The sequence below is a fragment of the Carcharhinus amblyrhynchos genome, chromosome 23 (assembly GCF_965287045.1).
Source record: "Carcharhinus amblyrhynchos chromosome 23, sCarAmb.v2.hapA, whole genome shotgun sequence".
Lineage (NCBI taxonomy): Eukaryota > Metazoa > Chordata > Chondrichthyes > Carcharhiniformes > Carcharhinidae > Carcharhinus > Carcharhinus amblyrhynchos.
The window spans coordinates 34,833,132-34,851,801 of record NC_137346.1 but is presented as its reverse complement, the minus strand read 5'-3'; the positions used below and the strand labels follow the sequence as shown (position 1 = coordinate 34,851,801).

General features: G+C 40.7%; 1 protein-coding gene across 9 annotated transcripts in view; it reads right to left on the bottom strand.

The window, feature by feature from the left end:
• Positions 1 to 289: 289 nt before the first annotated feature.
• LOC145357510 (septin-5-like) overlaps positions 290 to 18,670 on the bottom strand; it is a 113,190-nt gene continuing 94,809 nt past the window's right edge. For all 9 annotated transcript variants that reach the window (XM_080210923.1, XM_080210922.1, XM_080210926.1 and 6 more), the window contains 2 exons: positions 3,273 to 3,372; positions 290 to 1,951 (listed from right to left, as the gene is read on the bottom strand). In XM_080210923.1, coding sequence (XP_080067049.1) covers positions 1,880 to 1,951; positions 3,273 to 3,372 — 172 coding nt within the window. In that variant the 3' untranslated portion in view covers positions 290 to 1,879. The remainder of the gene's footprint in view (positions 1,952 to 3,272; positions 3,373 to 18,670) is intronic.

Below are 18,670 nucleotides of genomic sequence, written 5' to 3'. Positions count from 1 at the left end.
GTTTTTTTTTAAGTTTAGTTAGGGCATCGTGATGAGCACTGACTTGGAGGGTTGAAGGGCCACTTCCTGTGCTGTACTTCTCTTTGTTCTTTGGACCTGATGGTCTTTCAATCTTACACCAGCCAGAGGTTTTTATCATCAATTTTCTCTTCTTGTACGAGAATAATTGGCAAATGTGAGGGTGATGTAGCTGTACCTGATTTATCTAAATATAAGTTGATGATTGAAGTTAAATTACCAAGAGTAGTTCATAAGTCACATTCAACAAAGAACAGATATGAACAGTGCATCCTTTTTAATTGTAGAATTTATTCAAAATGTTACCCGAGAAGATGAGTGTCATTAGATCGGCAAGTCACTACTTAATTGCACCCATGGAGCTAAAGCTTGGTTAGTGCTTGGCTGGGAAGCTGTCTGCTCCAGACAACCATCTCCTTCAAGAAGCTTTTTCAGCAGTAGATTTGATTTTGGAAATGTTACTTCATGCTCATCTGTTCTTTGGAAGGTGTTAATGTATATCGTCCAATTCCACAGGTACTGACTGCTCTCCAATACCAAACACAAATAGGAATTCTTCACAGCCATTGGGAGGGTATTCAATTAAGCTGACCCTGACGTAAACTTTGCCCTCAGCCAGTGCCCAGGACGAGATGCTAGGAAATGACGTGGACTCAATTTGTCATTCCCTAGTCCAATGATACTAAGGACCATTGCAGGTCCTCATAGCCCTGACTGGGATCAGTAAATGTTGTAGACTAGGCATTGAACCTGGGACCAATCTGGCTAGGAATCACACCAAATGATGCATTCACTCACTGAGCCACCAGTCACCCTTGTCAGATATTTTTGAAATTGTTTTACTTAAAAAGAGTATTTTTGAGGCTGTTGCCAGGAGAGTCTATCATCTCTTTGAAAGACCTAGTTCAAACCGGGAACACTTGTGTCTAATTTGCAATTTCAACTCAATGATGAAGATAATGGGTTTGAAAATTTAAGTGAATATTAGTGTATACTTACAATATTTCATAAAAACACAGTATATTTTGAGCAGATGTTTTAAGATTTTCTTGGCCTCAATTTGAATAGCTTTACTACAGTCCCTAATATTAATAATCTTCCTAATTTCCAGCTTTTCCTACTGGCAGCACTTTCACAAATAATTTGACTGTGCTTTTCTCCAGATCTTGCTGTCCTCCCCATTTCTATTTTCAGGCCATTCTCAATCTCATTAAATCTGTAGTTCTCCTGGTGCTTCAGATCTTTCAATAAAGTTAAAATCCACAAACCCTGAAAAAGATGTGAAGATAAGATTGGTGTTTACTGGTGTGATGCTACTTTAAGACTAAGTTGAAATTTGAAAGCAACATGTAGAAAACTTGTGCTGTCAAAATGTTTGGGAATCTCTGTGGCTCCATCGACATTACAAACATTGACTACAAATGTCTTGACTCCTGCCATTTATCATCTAACTACAACTGGGAAACTCTAGCAATGTAACAAGAGATGGAGCTCTTAATCCAACAGGACAGATAATAGCAACATAAATCTGGGAAAAGAAACAGAGATTAAGTCCAGTCACAGCAAAGCAAATGGGATTCTTAAATCTGGTGTAAAATAATTCCAATTTCTGGACAACATTTATTGCAGTTATGAATTCTAGGTTTGGTTCCTACTATTTGAAGTGCTTAAAGTTAGTGTGACTAATCAAATGGATGCTTTTATTCCCAGTGAAAAGTGAGATGTTGAATTCTGAAGTTGATTCAGAGGGGCTGAGTTTCAAGCGCCAGTGTTTGTGACTACGAACCGCCTCCATGCTCCCAGCCAGGGGAAAAGACTGTAAACATCTCCAATCCCTGAAGACCATGGAGAGTACCAAGGGTTACAATCCTTCCAAGTTCTGGCCGTGCATTTGTTCCTTAATCTTCTGCAGCATCTCTTGCATCCGCCGCAACTAGGACACAACACAGGCAACAAAACTCAATTGTTTCACAGTAGAAAAGACCTCCGCCTAGCCTCCCCCTCTTCCCCACAGGGTTGTTACTGGGACTGCTTCTGGACACTGATAACCCTCTCCTACATCACCCAAAGGATAACACAGGGAATTATGGCCAGGTTTGACCCTTTCCTGACTTCATGCATTTTCCAGTCAGGGTCATTTAATTGAAATCAGTGTCAGGACTTTGAGCATTCTCCTGCTATACCCCACTCCACCCCCTCACTTGCTGTCTCTATGACCACTGTAACAACCCACTAATAAAAAAAAGAAAGATCTTGCGTCTGTATAGCACCTTTCCTCTCTCTGCATTGCCAATTGAAGGATAGAAGGAAATGGGTAGTCTAGGTCAATGAAAGGCAGCATGAACAACATTCCAGGTGATTTGACCACCTCTCCTTTTTCCAAATCCCTCAATCTGACTGTTCTTTTCTCACTGGATTCATTTCAAATTGTAAGTCTGATGCTTAAGGTGCAGCCCTACGATGCATTTGTAATTTCCATGTTTAAACATGGCTCAGAAAAACGAGTAAGTCAAGACTTGACTAAACAAATTGATAGGATTAAGCCTCAGGACCAAGTTGTGCATGAAACTGGAGAGAACATGACTAATTAATCCCCATCAATCCACTTGCTTGATTAAGACCAATTCCTTTGATTTGGAGAGCTTATATATTGACTCTGACCTGTCAAGGCACTTTCCATCAAATCACACCTTGAAAGAGGTTGGAGGCAGATTTGTGGCAAGGTGACATGACAATATAAAAGGGCTCCTTAATAGCATGTGGCTTATAGCCATTGTGAAACAGTCCTACACTGCAAGGGATGGGTGAAGATGACAGGGCAAAGTCTCCCTGTGGTTAAACCTTGAGGTAATGACCACTTTTGTTTCATTGTGTTGGGCTCCCAATGAGAAGTGGTGATAGCCCTCAGCATTTGTCTTATTTCTTAACTGATCCTGGCCCAGGGAACCAAGATGCAATCGAAGTGGGATTGTTGAGCACATGAAATTCCTGCTCCAGTTGTGACTGCAATTTTGCCTTCAAGTAAGATCCCACTAAATAGCTTTGTGTCATAGCAGTAGGTGTATCCTGTTGAAGAATTGGGTTGAGCCAGCACTCGGGATTAAGTTAAATTTTACCTTTACCACACTGACACTGACTTAATCCCTGCAATCTCTAAAACACTCAGTACATTTTTAATTTTCCTCGCAATCCTACAGGTTTCAGGGCAGCCAAACACAAAGAAAGAGTTAACTAAATTAAAGCTTTTTTTTTACCTCCTCATCCTTCTCCCGGATTATTTTCTCCGCCTCATTATCCGTCAATCCTGATATAATGGGAATTGGAAAATCTGTGCCACTCTCCCTTGTTAGTTTGCTGAAAAAAGATTGGAGGGACATTTAAGTAAACTTTTCACAGAATGTGCATTGTGTATGTTGTATGTTATGGGAATTGGCAACTTAATAACACAATAGATAAATTGGTCACAGACTTCAAAGGGCATTTCTACATCGCCAGCGAACAAAGGCAGAGTACAACATTTAATTCCATCTCGGTGAAATCCTCACTTCTCTTTACTTACCTGAAGTACCTTGAAATAATGTTCTCTGTCCATCTATTTAGGAATCAAAAATTGGGAAGTAAAACAGTATTTGACAAAAAGTGGGTGGGTTGGGTACATTATAGATATTTCTACATGTGGGGACAGCAGGGGTATCAAAACTAGAGCTTTATAGATGACAAAAGTTAGAGATTAAAAATGAGGCAGAAAAACAGTGCAGGCAAAATTCAGAAGAGAATCAAAATAAATGTAAAAAGAACAGAGGAGATCCAAGGACAAAGGGAAATTAAAAAGACAAAGAGATTGTATCCAAATAGATTAGCAGTGAAATAAAGGGGAATGCAAAAATATTTTATAAACACAAAAAAAATGTAGTCAAAGGATGGATGGGGCCAAAAAGGAGATTGTGAGGGATGAGGCAGCAAATGAGAACTTTGCTCTGACTTCACTGAGAAGCAGATTGCTGCCAATGTAGTTGTCAGGGAGGAGGCAATGATGATATTGGATAGGATAAAAATAAAGAAGTGCTACTTAAACGGTTGGCAGTTCTTAAGATTTGAAACATCACCGAGACCCGATGGGATGATGCATCCTAGATTCTTGATGGAAACTGTGGGAAGTCTGAGCACAATCTTCCAATCCTCTTTAGATACAGGGCTGGAGCCAGAGCATTGGATGCTTGCAAAAGTTATGCTAATGTCTAAAAAAGGCAAGAAGGATACATGCCAAATCTACTTAATGCAGGTGTGAGGAAACATTTAGATAAAATAATCTAGCCTAAGATTAGTTGGCATTAGGAAAATATGGACTAATATTGCACAGATGTGTGCAAAGCAAAGGATGTCAGACTAAATTGATTGAATTCTTTAGTGAAGTAACAATTGATGAGGAAAGTGAGGATGACAGTGTGGATATGAACTTTCAAAAAGCATTTGACAAAGTACCACATAATAGATAGTTTGCAAAATTGAAGTCCATGGATATAAATCTGGCGAAGGGATAGGAAGCAGGGAGTAAAGAGAAATTTTATTTGATTTGGCACACTCACTGAATTCTTCTGAGGCGGCATTAGTTGTGATCGAAGATCACAGAACAGGGTGAGCTGCAAGAAAACTGTCCAGCCTGAAGGGGCCGGACCACCGCTCTTTTCAATCTATATATTAACGACCCAGACTTGGCTCTACAGGCTATCAATTCAAAGGCTGAAGATGATATAAAATTTGGAAATGCGTTTAACAGTGAGATGGATAGTAACAGATATCAGGAGGGTACGGATCAGTGAACTCAGGATCATGCCTAAAAAGTTTGTTGTTTCAACTCCACTTTCCTATCTGCCCCCCATAACCTTTGTCAGTTAAAAATCTATCCAACTCATGAAGCCACATGAAATTTAGCACAGAGGAATGTGAAATGATACACTTTGGTGAGAATGAGAAGAGAAAATACAAATTAAATGATATGATTTTAAAAGGGGCATAAGAAAAGAAAGGTATGAGGATATAGAACATAGAAAAATTACAGCACAAACAGGCCCTTTGGCCCACAAGATGCACTGATCATATCCCTACCTAAAACCCTCAATCCCATTAAATCCCATGTACTCATCCAGAAGTCTCTTAAAAGACCCCAATGAGTTCGCCTCCACCACCCTGACGGCAGCTGATTCCACTCACCCACCACCCTCTGAGTGAAAAACCTACCCCTGACATCTCCTCTGTACCTACTCCCCAGCACCTTAAACCTGTGTCCTCTTGTAGCGACCATTTCAGCCCTGGGAAATAGCCTCTGAGAATCCACCCGATCTATACCTCTCAACATCTTATAAACCTCTATCAGGGCACCTCTCATCCTTCATCTCTCCAGGGAGAAAAGACCGAGCTCCCTCAACCTATCCTCATAAGGCATGCCACCCAATCCAGGCAACATCCTTGTAAATCTCCTCTGCACCCTTTCAATAGCTTCCACATCCTTCCTGTAATGAGGTGACCAGAACTACACACAGCACTCCAAGTGGGGTCTGACTAGGGTCTTATAAAGCTGCAGCATTATCTCCTGACTCCTGAACTCAATCCCTTGATTGATGAAGGCAAAAAGGAAACATTTTGCTTACCGCATATCAGTAACAAATCTTTGAAGCATGGCCAAAATGTAAAATTTAGGGCACAGAAGGAGACTATTCATCCCATCATGTCTATGCTAGTCAAAAAAAGGGCTGTACAGCCAAATCTCACTTTCTACCTCTTGGTTTCTGGACTATAGCACTTCAAGTTTTCCTCATCCTCCTCTGATCCAAAGAAAGTGACCCCAGTCAATCCAACTCCTCACACCTCTCCAGTGCTGGAAATATCTTTATAAATCTTCTCTGTAACTGGCTAGTGTGATCACCCAGGCTTCTTAGGCAGCATCTTCCAAACCCATGACCACTACCATGTGGAAGGACACGGGCAGTAGACAACTGGGAATGCCACCACTTGGAAGTTTCCCTCCAAGTCACTCACTATGCTGACCTGGCGTTCCTTCAGACTCACTGGATTAAAGTCTTGGAATTCACTCCCTAACAGCAATATGGATGTACCTACACCATATGAACTGCAGTGCTTCGAGAAAGCAGTTCACCAGCACCTTCTCAAGTATAATTAGGGATGAGTAAGAAATACTGGCCTAGCCAGCAATGCCCAAATCCCTTGAGTGAATATTTAAAAAAAAAACACACGTCTTCTATGATGCCACGATCAGAACTTTTTGCCACACCCAACTGCAGCCCAACTAGTTCTAGAATAACCTCCCTGATCCTATATGTGGAACCCGCTAGAAATAAACTCCAAGTCAAAATAATACCCTTTGACCCTCACTCTTTGCCTGTTATCACTGAGCCAATATCTCTCACACCCTTTGGTCCAATGCACTCTCCGGATTGCCATGCAGCCTTGCTAAAATCCAAGCAGGATTAAACGTGAAATGTTGCCACTTTTCGGTGACATTTCATTTCTGATGGGAAAAGCAGAGGATAAGCCTGCCAGCGGCACTGGCTGATTTTTTCCACTGTATTTTAAACTGATAGAGGTAAGGATCGGGTCCCACGACGTAATGCTGGTGGGGGCTGCTCTTGAACTTGCGCCACCAGTTACTGCAGTTCTTAATAGATCGAAGCACCCTTTTTAATGGGTGCCCTGATGCAAAAGAATATAAACAGAAACCTGCCATCATGGAACTTCCCCTTCCCCCTACCATGGGTAGTGCCAGGGGGCAGTGTTTGGGAAATGCCCGGGCAGTGCCACAGTACAACCCAGGGATGACCCTCTGGGGGTTCTAGTCACCAGGTGTACATCATGGGGGACCTGTTGTGATTCACTTCAGTGTCAGGGAAAATGGACATTTTAAAGTGAGAGGACCATCAGGCATAAACAGGACGGAAAATCCCAGCTATCAACTTTCTATGTCACCGCTTCATAAAACTCAGTCAAGTTGGTCAGAGACAACTTTCCCTGACAAATCCATTCTGTACAGCTATAATACTGGCATCTATCTACTCGGCCATGTGGAAAATTGCTCAGATATATCCTGTCCACAAAAAGCAGAACAAATCTAACCCAATCACCTCGCCATCGGTCTCCTTTCAATTATCAGCAAAGTGATGTAAGGTGCTGTTGACAGTACGTAAGTACAAATTAGAACAGGAATAGGCCATTCAATAATATCGTGGCTGATCTAATTGTAACCTCAACTCCACATTCCTGCCTACCCCGATAACTTCCATCCTCTTGTTTTTCAAGAATCTATCTAACTCTGCCTTAAAAAATATTCAAAGATTCTGCTTCTGCTGGCTTTTCAGGAAGAGTTCCAAAGACTCATGACCCACAGAATTCTCATCTCTGTCTTATATGAGCGACCCCTTATTTTTAAACCGTCATCCCTTGTTCTAGATTCTCTCCCAAGAGGAAACACCCTATCAACACCTCTCAGGTTCTTAAAGGAACAAGGAAATGGCAGATATTTTGCATCAGTCTTTACGGTGGAAGATACTTTGAACATCCTGTTAATATTAAAGAATCTGGGGGCAGAATTAAGTACTATCACAATCACTAGAGAAGTACTATTAGACAAACTAATGGGCCAAAGGTAGATAAGTCCCCTGTCCCTGATGGCTTGCACCCTAGAATCCTAAAATAAGTAGCTACAAAGATACTAGATGCATTGATTGTAATCTAAGAATCCTTGGATTCTGGAGAAATACGGGAGGGTTGGAAAACTGCCAATGTGACACCCCTATTCAAAATGGGAGGGAGGCAAAACGTGGGTAGCTATAGGCCAATTAGCCTAACATCTGTTGTTGGAAAAATGTTGTAATCAATTATCAAGAAAGTAATAATGACACATTTGGAAAATCATAATCTAATCAAGCAGAGTCAGCATGGCTTCATGAAAGGGAAATTGTATCTGACTATTTTATTAGAAATTTTTTGAGGAAGTCTCAACCAAACTGGATAGAGGGGAACCAGTAGATGTGTTGTTTTTGGACTTCCAAAAGGCATTCAACAAGGTACGTCACAAAAACATGAAGTCATAAGATAAGAGCCCATGTTGCTGTAGGTAGTATAATTGGCTATGGATTGATTATGAGCAGGAAACAGCGAGTGGGGATAAGGGGTTCTTTTTCAGGTTGGTGACCTGCAACCAGTGGGGTTCCACAGAGATCAGCTCTGGGACTGCACTGTTTACAATATATATTGACTTGGAGGAAGAAAGTGAATGTACTATTGCCAAATTTGCAGGTGTAAAGGCAAGTTGGTGAGGGACACAAACTGTTTACAAAGAGATACTGATAGGTTACATAAGTGGACAAAACGTTTGCAAATAGAGTAACATTGAAAAGTGTGAAGCTCTTCATTTTAGAAGAACAAAAGAACAGTATTATTTAAATGGAGAAAAACCTGCAGAAAGCCGCAGTACAAACGGATTTGGGGGTACTTATGCATGAAACACAGAAAGCAAACACACAGGGCAGTAAGTAATCAGGAAGGCTGGTGGAATGTTGGCACTTACTTCAAGAGGGTTAGAGTATAACAGTAGGGAAATCTTACTGCAACTTTACAAAATACTGCTGAGACCACATCTGGCGTATTTTGAGCAGTTTTGGTCCCCTCAATTAAGGAAAAATATTTCATTGGAAGCAGTCCAGGGAAGGTTCACTAGGATGATCCCCGGTATAGAGGGATTGTCTTATGAGAAAAGATTAAACAGATTGAGATTCTACCCATTGGAATTTAGAATAATGAGAGCTGACCTCATTGAAACATATAGGATTGTAAAGGGGCTGACAGGAAGATTTCCACCCCCCCCCCCCCCCAACCCCATGGGCAAGTCTAGGGGTAGAGGACATAGTGCCCCTTTTATTCTGAGACTAATTTCAGACTGAGATGAGGTGAAATCGCTTCTCTTCGAGGGTTGGGAGACTTTGGAACACCTTGCCAAAAATATGTGGGGATAGAGGCTTTGTAAATACTTAAGGCGGAGATTGATCAATTCTTGATCAGTGAGAGCAGTACAGTGGCACAGTGGTTAGCACAGCTGCCTCACAGCTTCAGGGACCCAGGTTCAATGCTGGCCTTGGGTGATCGTCTGTGCAGAGTTTGCACATTACTCCTGTGCATTTTCTCTGGGTGCTTTGGTTTCTTCCCACAGTCCCAAGATGTGGAGATTAAATGGATTAGACATGGGAAATGTGTGGGGTTATGGGGATAGGGCGGGGGTAGAGGGCCTGGGTAAGATACTCTGCTGAATGGCCTCTTCTGCACTGTAGGGATTCTATGAGTCCAAGAATTAAGGGTGATGGAGAAAGTGGATGTGAGGAATGTTGGATCAGCCTAGATCCTATTAAGTAACAGAACAGGTTTGAGGGACTGAATGGCCTATTTCTACTCCTATTTCTTATAGTTCCAAAAAAGTCACATCTTACTCTTTTAAACTATAGTGGATGCAAGCCTGGCTTGTCCAATCTTCCCTCATAAGACAATCCATCCATTCCTGATATCAGTCGAGAACACAGAAAATTACAGCACAGGAAAGGCCCTTCAGCCCTCCGAGCCTGCAACGACCATGCTGCCTGACTCTCTAGTAAATTTTCCCTGAAATGATTCTAATGCATTTACAAGTTTCCTTAAGGAAGGATTCCAATACCTCAGATGTGGTCTCCCCAGTGCATAACCTCCCTTCTTTTGTAATCAATTCCCCTTTCAATAAATGACAATATTCTATTACCTTCCCTAATTACTTGCTGTATCTGTATTGTAGACTTTTATGATTCTTACATCCAAATCCCTCTCTACCTCAGAGCTCTGCAATATCTCTCACCATTTAGAAAATAAGCTTCTTCTTTATTCTTCATGTCAAAGTGGACAATTTTATATTTTCCCACATACTATATTCTGCCAGATCTTTGCCCACTCTCTTAACTATCCATATCCCTTTGCAGACTCCTTATGACCACTTCTCAAACTTATTTTGCTACCTGTCTTTGTGTCATCAGCAAAGTTCCTTCATCCAAGTCATTTATGTAAATTGTAAAAAGTTGAGGCCCTAGCTCTAATCCCTGTGACACACTATCCATCACATCCTGCCAATCAGAATCATAGAAGAAACCCTACAGTACAGAAAGATGCCATTCGGCCCATCAAGTCTGCACCAACCACAATCCCATCCAGGCCCTATCCCCATATCCCTACATATTTTACCCACTAATCCCTATGACCTATGCATCCCAGGACGCTAAGGGGCAATTTAGCACGGTCAATTAACCTAACCCACACATCTTTGGACCGTGGGAGGAAACTGGAGTACCCGGAGGAAACTCACACAGACACGAGGAGAATGTGCAAACTCCACACAGACAGTGACCCAAGCCGGGAATTGAACCCAGGTCCCTGGAACTGTGAAGCAGCAGTGCTAACCACTGTGCTACGTGCCGCCCCACACCAACTCTCTCTTTCCTGTTAGTTAACCAATCTATAATCCATGTCAAATGTCTTATAACAGACCTAAACCATGAGCTTTTATTTTCTGCAGTAACCTTTGATGTGGCAACTTATTAAATGCTTTCTGGAAATTTAAGTACAATGTTATCAAGTGGCACATAGAAATAACCTGCTCACTGACACTCAGTCTGGGTCCTACCAGGTTCACTTAACTCCTAACCTTATTACAACCTCTTTTCAAACACGGACAAAAAGAACTGGACTCCAGAGGTGAGGACAGAGTGATTGCCTTTGACATCAAGGACACATTTGACTGAGTGTGGCATTAAGAAATCCAAGAAAACTCAAGTAATTGGGAAATGGGGAAAACTCTCCAATACTTGGAGTTATGCCTGGCATAAAAGAAGATGGTTGCAGTGATTGGAGGTCAATCATCTCAGTCTCAGGACATCACTGTATGGGTTCCTCAGGGCAGTGACCATCTTCAGCTGTTTCATCAATGATCATCCCTCCATCATAAAGTTAGATATGGGGATATTCATAATGTTCAGCACTATTCATGACTGCCCAGATACTGAAGCATGTTCAAATGTAGCAAGTCCCAGACAATTTTCAGAATTGGACTGCCAAGTGTTAAGTAACATTTGCGTCACACAAGTGCCAGACAATGACCATCTCCACCAAGGGAGAATCTAACCATCTCCCCTTAACATTCAATGGCATTTTCATCGCTGAATCCCCACTATCAGCAACTTGGGGTTACCATTGACAAGAAACTGAACTGGATTAACCATATAAACACAGTGGCTACAAGAGCTGTCAGAAGCTGGAAATTTTGCCCAAAGCCTGATCATCATCCATAAAGTGCAGTCAGAAATGTGGCGGAATTCTTTCCACTTGACTGGATGTGTGCAGCTCTATCCAGCACAAAGCAGTCCACTTGTTTGGCATCCCATTCACCATCTTCAACAATCACTCCCTCCACATCAATGCAGCAGCAGTGTATACCATCTGCAAAATACGCTGCAGCAACTCACCAAGTGTCCTTTTACAACACTTTCAAAATCCATGAACTCCATCAACTAAAAGGAAAGGGAAGAGATGCATGGGAGCACCACCACCTGAACAATCCTGTCCAACATACCGTTCTGATTTGGAGATGTAGCGCTGTCACTGGACCATATCCTGAAACTCTCCCTAATAGCACCGTGTGTGGACTGCAGCAGTTCAAGAAGACAATTTACCACGACCTTCTCACGGATTATTAGGGATGGGCAATAAATGCTGGTATAGCCAGCAACACCTACTTCTCATTAAAAAAAAACACAACAAATAAGAACCTGAAACATTCATAGGGATCGTTGTGTATTTTTTCAAGTTAATCCCTAATGATGCTGATACAGTCTTTCCACTATGTTCAAAGACAGAACAGATTGGGAGTGGTCTGTGGAATTCAGAAAGCAGTCAAACAATACCGACTAGTGGTGCTGCTTTGACCCAACATGATCCAAAAAGAAATTTGATTTTAGTGTGTGATGCCTCATCACAAAGGCTAGGTGTGATGTTATCTCATATACTGGAAGATGGTGTGGAGGAACCAGTAACATATGCTTCACATAGGTTAACATATCAGAGCAAAATTACTCAAGCTGAGAAAGAAGCATCAGCGATATATTGTGTTATTAAGTTCCACAAATACTTGTATGGCAGGATGTTAATTTTGTTAACTGACCGCTAAACCTTACAATCGTACTTGCTGAGAAGTACCACCATCCCTAGTGGTGGCATGGCTTCATAGATGGGCATTGATTTTGATGGCCACTTAGTATGATGTAAAATATAAGTCAGTAGATCATGCAAATATGGAGTTCTTTCGAGATTTCCCATGAAGACCAATTAATTTCCAACCAGAGCTACCTGTGAATTACTTTGTATAAAACAAATGATATAGCAGCTCTGCCAGTGAGATTGGTGAAGAAACTCACAAGGATGTGGTGCTCAGTAAAGTGCTCAATGACATCATGAATGACGACTAAGGAGTGTGGTGATGAAAAATTGCAGGAATATTTTACACATTGAAATGAACTGAATGTAAATCAAGGCATCGCCTAAGGAATTTGAGTCATTATTCAGCAAGGTTTAGATGGAGATTGTTGGAGGATCTTTATCAAGAACACACAGGGAAAGTCTGAGTGGAAATAGTAGCAAGAAGCAATTTTTGGTATCGAAAGGTAGGTAGATATATTGAAGAGTTGGTGAAAAGTTATGAAGTGTGTCTCAGAATGAAAAACAATCCAACCAAAGATTCATTTTGTTCCATAGTCAAACACAAGGTAAATGTGAAAATGAATGTATATCGATTTTTTTGAAGTGGAAGGGAAAGAGGACCTTGTTTTGGTTATTAGCTGTGGCAAGTGGAGAAATATTGAGTTGATGTCCAATAGCACAAGTATCAAAGCTACTGAGACTTTGAAAAGTTGATTTCCAATTAATAGATTGCCAGAGGTGTTACTGTCAGGTAATGGTCCACAGTTTATTTCAGAAGCATTTGACGTATTTCTGAGTAAGAATGAAGTCAAAAATACTCTAACAAAATCATATCAGCCAACATCAAATGATGCTGCAGAAAAAAGTGTACAGATTATGAAGAGGTCTTTGTGAGGTGAAAAACTAGGCAGTAATTTCCGTGTTTCTCTGTGACACAGGCCAGACAATTTCCTGTTCTCTAACGGAGTAACTGGGCCAGTCCACAACAGATTGCTCACCTTATGAGTTAGTGTTTAAACACACTCCAAGGACAAGGTTTAGTTTGCTTAAACCTAATGTCAATGGCAAAGCAAGAGAAAAACAAGATAAGACAATGTGAAGGGGAGTCATGATCCATCAGGGCATAAAATTTAGAGAGTTCACTGCAGGTCAGAAGGTCATAGTGAAAATTCATTGAGGTGACAAGAAGAAATGTGATTGGAGTTGTAAAGAGACTAAGTATATTACGTATTTCATGAAGATTAGTGTGAGATTCTGTTAGTATCATATGGGTCATTTGCTTGGAAGAGGAAATCTTACGAAAGAACATGATAAACCTCCTATTGTCCAAAGTTCCTACAGTCTAAACTGGAAGTCATAAAGAAACTGAAAGTTTGCTGGTATTGCAGGATCCATCAGTATAGCAATGTCAGCCAGGGAGCGAGATTCTCTGATGTCCCTGTGCAGTGTTTCTCACAGTGGGAGGTGACCTGTTGATTGCCAGCAGTGGGATTTTCTGGTCCCGGTGCCGTCAATGGGATTTCCCATTCATTCCACCTCACAGAGCTGGGAAACCTGTGGTGGGGGTGCACTGTCAGAGGGACCAGAATCTCCCGCTGGTGTGAACAGCCAGAAAGTTTTGGCCAGGGTCTTTGATTAAGACAAACCAATGTCACAATGACAGGCATTAAGTCAAAGTCAAAGTTTAGATTTGACACAGATATTGAGAGAAGCCAGTCAAACTAATAGAAATGGAAGGATGAACAGACAGAAAGGGAAAGAAGCCAGATAGCTAATTAAAAGTATTTTGGAAGGAAGAAGAAAAAGGTTGATCTTTTCATTATTTCTTGTCAAATAATGATATTTTTGTTAAATACATACTGATGTTCAGGAAAATCAATTTTTTTAAACAAGTAAATTATGTTGGCAAAAAATGGCCATATATGTGTATACACACATACACACACACACAGAAGAAACAAGCAACTGAATGTGTTAAATTAATCACTGACATCGGTTCACTTATATTGTATTCTGGGAAATGATGAGCATGTATTATTTTACATTTTAACACACAAGTTTTTTTTGAAGTGGAATGAGTGTGGTGTACTGTAAGATCTGAACATCTTGTTCTCTTGCCCTCTCTGGAGATTGTAAAGAAAGTTAGTTCAATAATAGCTGCTCACAGTTCAGCATGTGTCAGTGCAGTACACAAGCAACATGGGAGAATGCTTTTGTTAAAAACAGTGACTTCTTGTACTCTGGAATGCATTGCCTGAAAGGGCAGTGAAAGCAGATTAAAACTAATATTCAAAAAGGAATTGAAGAGTACTTGGAAGGAAATTTGCAGGATGGGGCAAGGAATGGGAAGTGGGCCTAATGAGAGAGATTTACAAAGGAGCACAAAACAGGGATAAGAGGCCCAATAACCACCTCCTGTACTGCATCATTCTATGATGCCATTTATTATTTTGTTCACCTTGATGAACCTCTCTCCAGCAATATCTGTAAACATAGTATGTAAAACATGCTGCGCTCAGTTAAATGTTCATAGGAATGTCAGACTGATGATAAAAGTTTTATTTTGAAAACTCTGATGGAAGCAAAAATGCTGCAGGAAAATATTCAGAGTTAATTTCTATTGGCTGGTCTGGTCTGTTAACTAAATCACCCTGCATACTCACTGTTCTATGTCTAACAAAATCTGATTTGTAACTGGTGGTTACAAACTGTAAGAGATCCTTACATCCCATGTTAGATGAGAACTATTGAAGCTGGGAATTCCATTTGCTGGATTGAGAGGAGGTATAGGAGTTTCAGGGTGAAATGAACTTTACCTGGGAATACTTATTAGGACAATGCAGATGTGGTTTACATCATCTAACTTGTACAATACTTGATCATGCGAGTGTCTGAAGGGAAGCAGGTATGGATTGGGCTGCCAACATCCTTAATCTCCAAATTTATTCCTGGGCACACCTTCAAATCCTCCTTCATCAAACTGGGAAGATTCCAAGCTTTGTATTCAGCTAGGCTCTCTATAAGCCTCCTTTACCTGTTTTATTTTAATCCTTATTCCTTTAATCATTTAGAGAACTCTAGTTCTGAATGCCCATTCTTGTTTCCCTATTGGAATGTCCGGTCTGTACTCAAACCATCCCCCTCGTTTCCACTCTACCCAGGACACAGCATTGTAACTTCACTGAAATGAACTCTCTTCCATTTGAGTAATCGTCGTTGAAATGAAGGGAATGCAGCAGCCGATAAAAAGATAACATAAAATAGAACACTAAACTTGCCATTGTCGAGTGGTGCCTAGATTGATGCCGGCTGTCCTCCGGTTTCATTCCTTTGAGACTTTCATGCGGTTTGACACAGCTGAGTGGTTTACTAGGCCACTTCAGAGGGCATTTAAGAGTCAGCCATTAATGTGCCAGATAATTTCCTTTGCTATCGGACACTGAGGAACCAAACAGGCTTTTATGACAATCGGCAATGGTTTCATGGTCATTATTACAGATTTTTATTGAATTCAAATTTCACCATTTGCATCCATGAGACTTAAACCTGGGTCCCTGGAGCATTATTCTGGGTCTCTGGATTACTACTTCAATGAAAATTCCATGGTGTCACTGCATCCTGGAATGTCAAATTCCTAGCCTGAGAGTAGGAGGGAAGTCTTCCTATCCTTGTATCTTGCAGCATCTTCAGAATGTTCTTAGTTCTCCTTTTCGTCTATCAGTTTCATTCATGTCTGAGGTATTGATGTTTTCGGTTGTTGTCCTATCAGGGATGAATGGCATAACTGAATTTCTTCATTGGAGTTGAAAATGGTTCATTTTCTCAAGTAAGTGCTTTCATCTCTCTCCAGTGTGCAATGCAGATGATGAAGAATACAGGGAGAATTTTAGTTTGTTGTTTTCCTTTTCCAGGGGCATTCCAATCCTGAAGATTTCTCTCTTGAATCAGTTTGTCTTTGATTGTTTTTTTTTACTGCCTGTACACCCAGGTTATTGTAACAGTCCAGTAGTCAGCAGTCGCAAAAAGCTGCTATCCCACTCCACCAACCTGCCTGCCTTATGAGGAGGAGATAACGGAACACTTAGATCTTACACATCCTCTAAGAAAGCTAAGAACATTGTTGGGGATTGATGCCTTTAGTGACAGTGATTGGTGGGGAGGTGTTGGAGTATGATGGGAGTTAACAGATAGTGGAAATGTAAAGTAAATCATTTCACAAAATAATGGAACAGTTTTGAAATTATACTTGGGGGAAGATCTAGAGTAAAGGGTTAATGGTTATGTCAATTAGACAATGAGGTTAATGATGATGTAAGTATGAGATCAGGGTCAGATGGCCAAGCGGTTCCAAGAGACCTAAACACAGAATATGGAACAATATATTTACTGAGATCTTTGTAAATATAATAAATAAATTGTCCCAAGAAAATCTTGACTATCTCCAAATCATAATAAGTGCAACCTCATTAAAACAGATAATAAAGTTATGGTTGATGGAGCTAATTCATGTGTTTAAAATGTTAAGAGTATTTTACAGTAAGAAGTCTCACAACACCAGGTTAAAGTCCAATCAGTTTATTTGATAGTAATCCCACAAGCTTTTGGAAACGGTGTTCCTTCGTCAGGTGTGTGGAAGGTTTCCGAAAACTTGTGGGATTATTATTAAATAAACCTATTGGACTTTAACCTGGTGTTGTGACACTGCTTACTGTGTTTACCCCAGTCCAATGCTGGCATCTCTACGTCAAGAGTATTTTATACAGAGAGTAGAGTGAAGCTATTAGCAAGGTAGGGGAATCCAGAACAAGGGATAAAATTATGTCACTCGACAGTGAAGTCCGGAAGCGGTTTCTCTGTCAAAGACCGGAAGAAATATTAAACTCGCTCTTGGTCAAATTAAATCATTAAGATTGAGACTGACAGGTTTTACTGGGCAAGTGTGTTGAGGGATATGGATCAACACTGGATAAATGATGTTGAGCTTCTGATCAGCTCCAGCCTATTCAAATAGTGGAGCAGGCTAGATGCCTGGCTCCTGATCCGATGGATGGATTGTCCAGGTTAAAATTAGATGAGTTACTCAACAAGGATACACACTTTCTCTCTCTTTTCTGATTTGTGTGGCTGGAGTTTTCTGGTCCCGCTGACAGTACACCCAGTGTGAAGGATGCATTCAATAGGAAACCCCGTTGGCAATGGTGGGTCCAGAAGATTCCACCGCATATGCCACTGTGAAACACGCAGTGGTTTGCACGGAAAGTCCCACCCTGTATTTTGTTTTAACATCAGATATCACAAGATCAAAAAATCTGTCAGGACTCTTTCTGGTCTGGCTGCTGCAAAATGTCTCGGTGACATCAAACCACAAGGTATTGGTCATGTTTTTGCTGAAACTATTTAGCTTTTTTTCAGGTCTGTTTTGACACAGAATAATCAGGAACAGCAATCTCATTGAAAAGCAGGGCTACCTGAATTGGACAATATGATAGAATGGGTGATTATATTTGATCTAGATCCACCTAGTATTAACCGAGGAAGTATCTATAAACAACTAAGGGACTACAAAACGCTCTTCACCGCTTTAATGGGTGTTAATTACGAGTGGTTTAAGACAGCAAGGCTGAGATGGCAAAAGATCTTCTCTGAAAGTGACTTGATTTGAAGGGAACTCAAACTATCTCAACCTGCAACAGAACCAGAAATATTTTCAATTTAATTTAAATTCTTACATAGATTTCAACAGGATTCAATTTGCTACGTCCCTGGACATTCTTTTGCATATTGCACAGTAAAACTCAGAAGCAAACTGGCCACAGTATAACTGGAACATAGTCTAAACCCAGATCTCTCCTCTTATGGAGAATTCATACATTTAGTTGTAGAAACAGAGTGGGCATTTCAGCACCTCTTTCATTCAGTGAGGTCATGACTGATCTGCATCACAACTCCATGAACTTGCCTTTGTTCCACCTCTCTCAATACCCTTAACCAACAAAAGGTATATCTGGCTCAGTCTCAAGTTTCACTGATCCAACATCCACAGTCTTCTGAGGGTTCCAGAGCATTACAATTTTTTAAGATTTGAATTAAAATACTGTTTGACTGGCTTTGCTCAATTTTTAAAGTTGTTCTGGATTCCCCTAACACAGTCAATATTTTTCTGTACTTAGACTATTAAAGCTTACATTATTTTCAAGATTTCAATTCAATGGCTCCTCAATCATAAGAGTATGTAATGGGCCCTCCTAACAACAGTATCATTCTGGAAAAATCCCCCACTCACTCTCCAGCTCTCCCAACATGGTAGGAACTTCAATGTGTTCAGCCCCAAGCCCTAACAATGGGCGGGATATTTTGCTCTTCCCACTGACAGAGT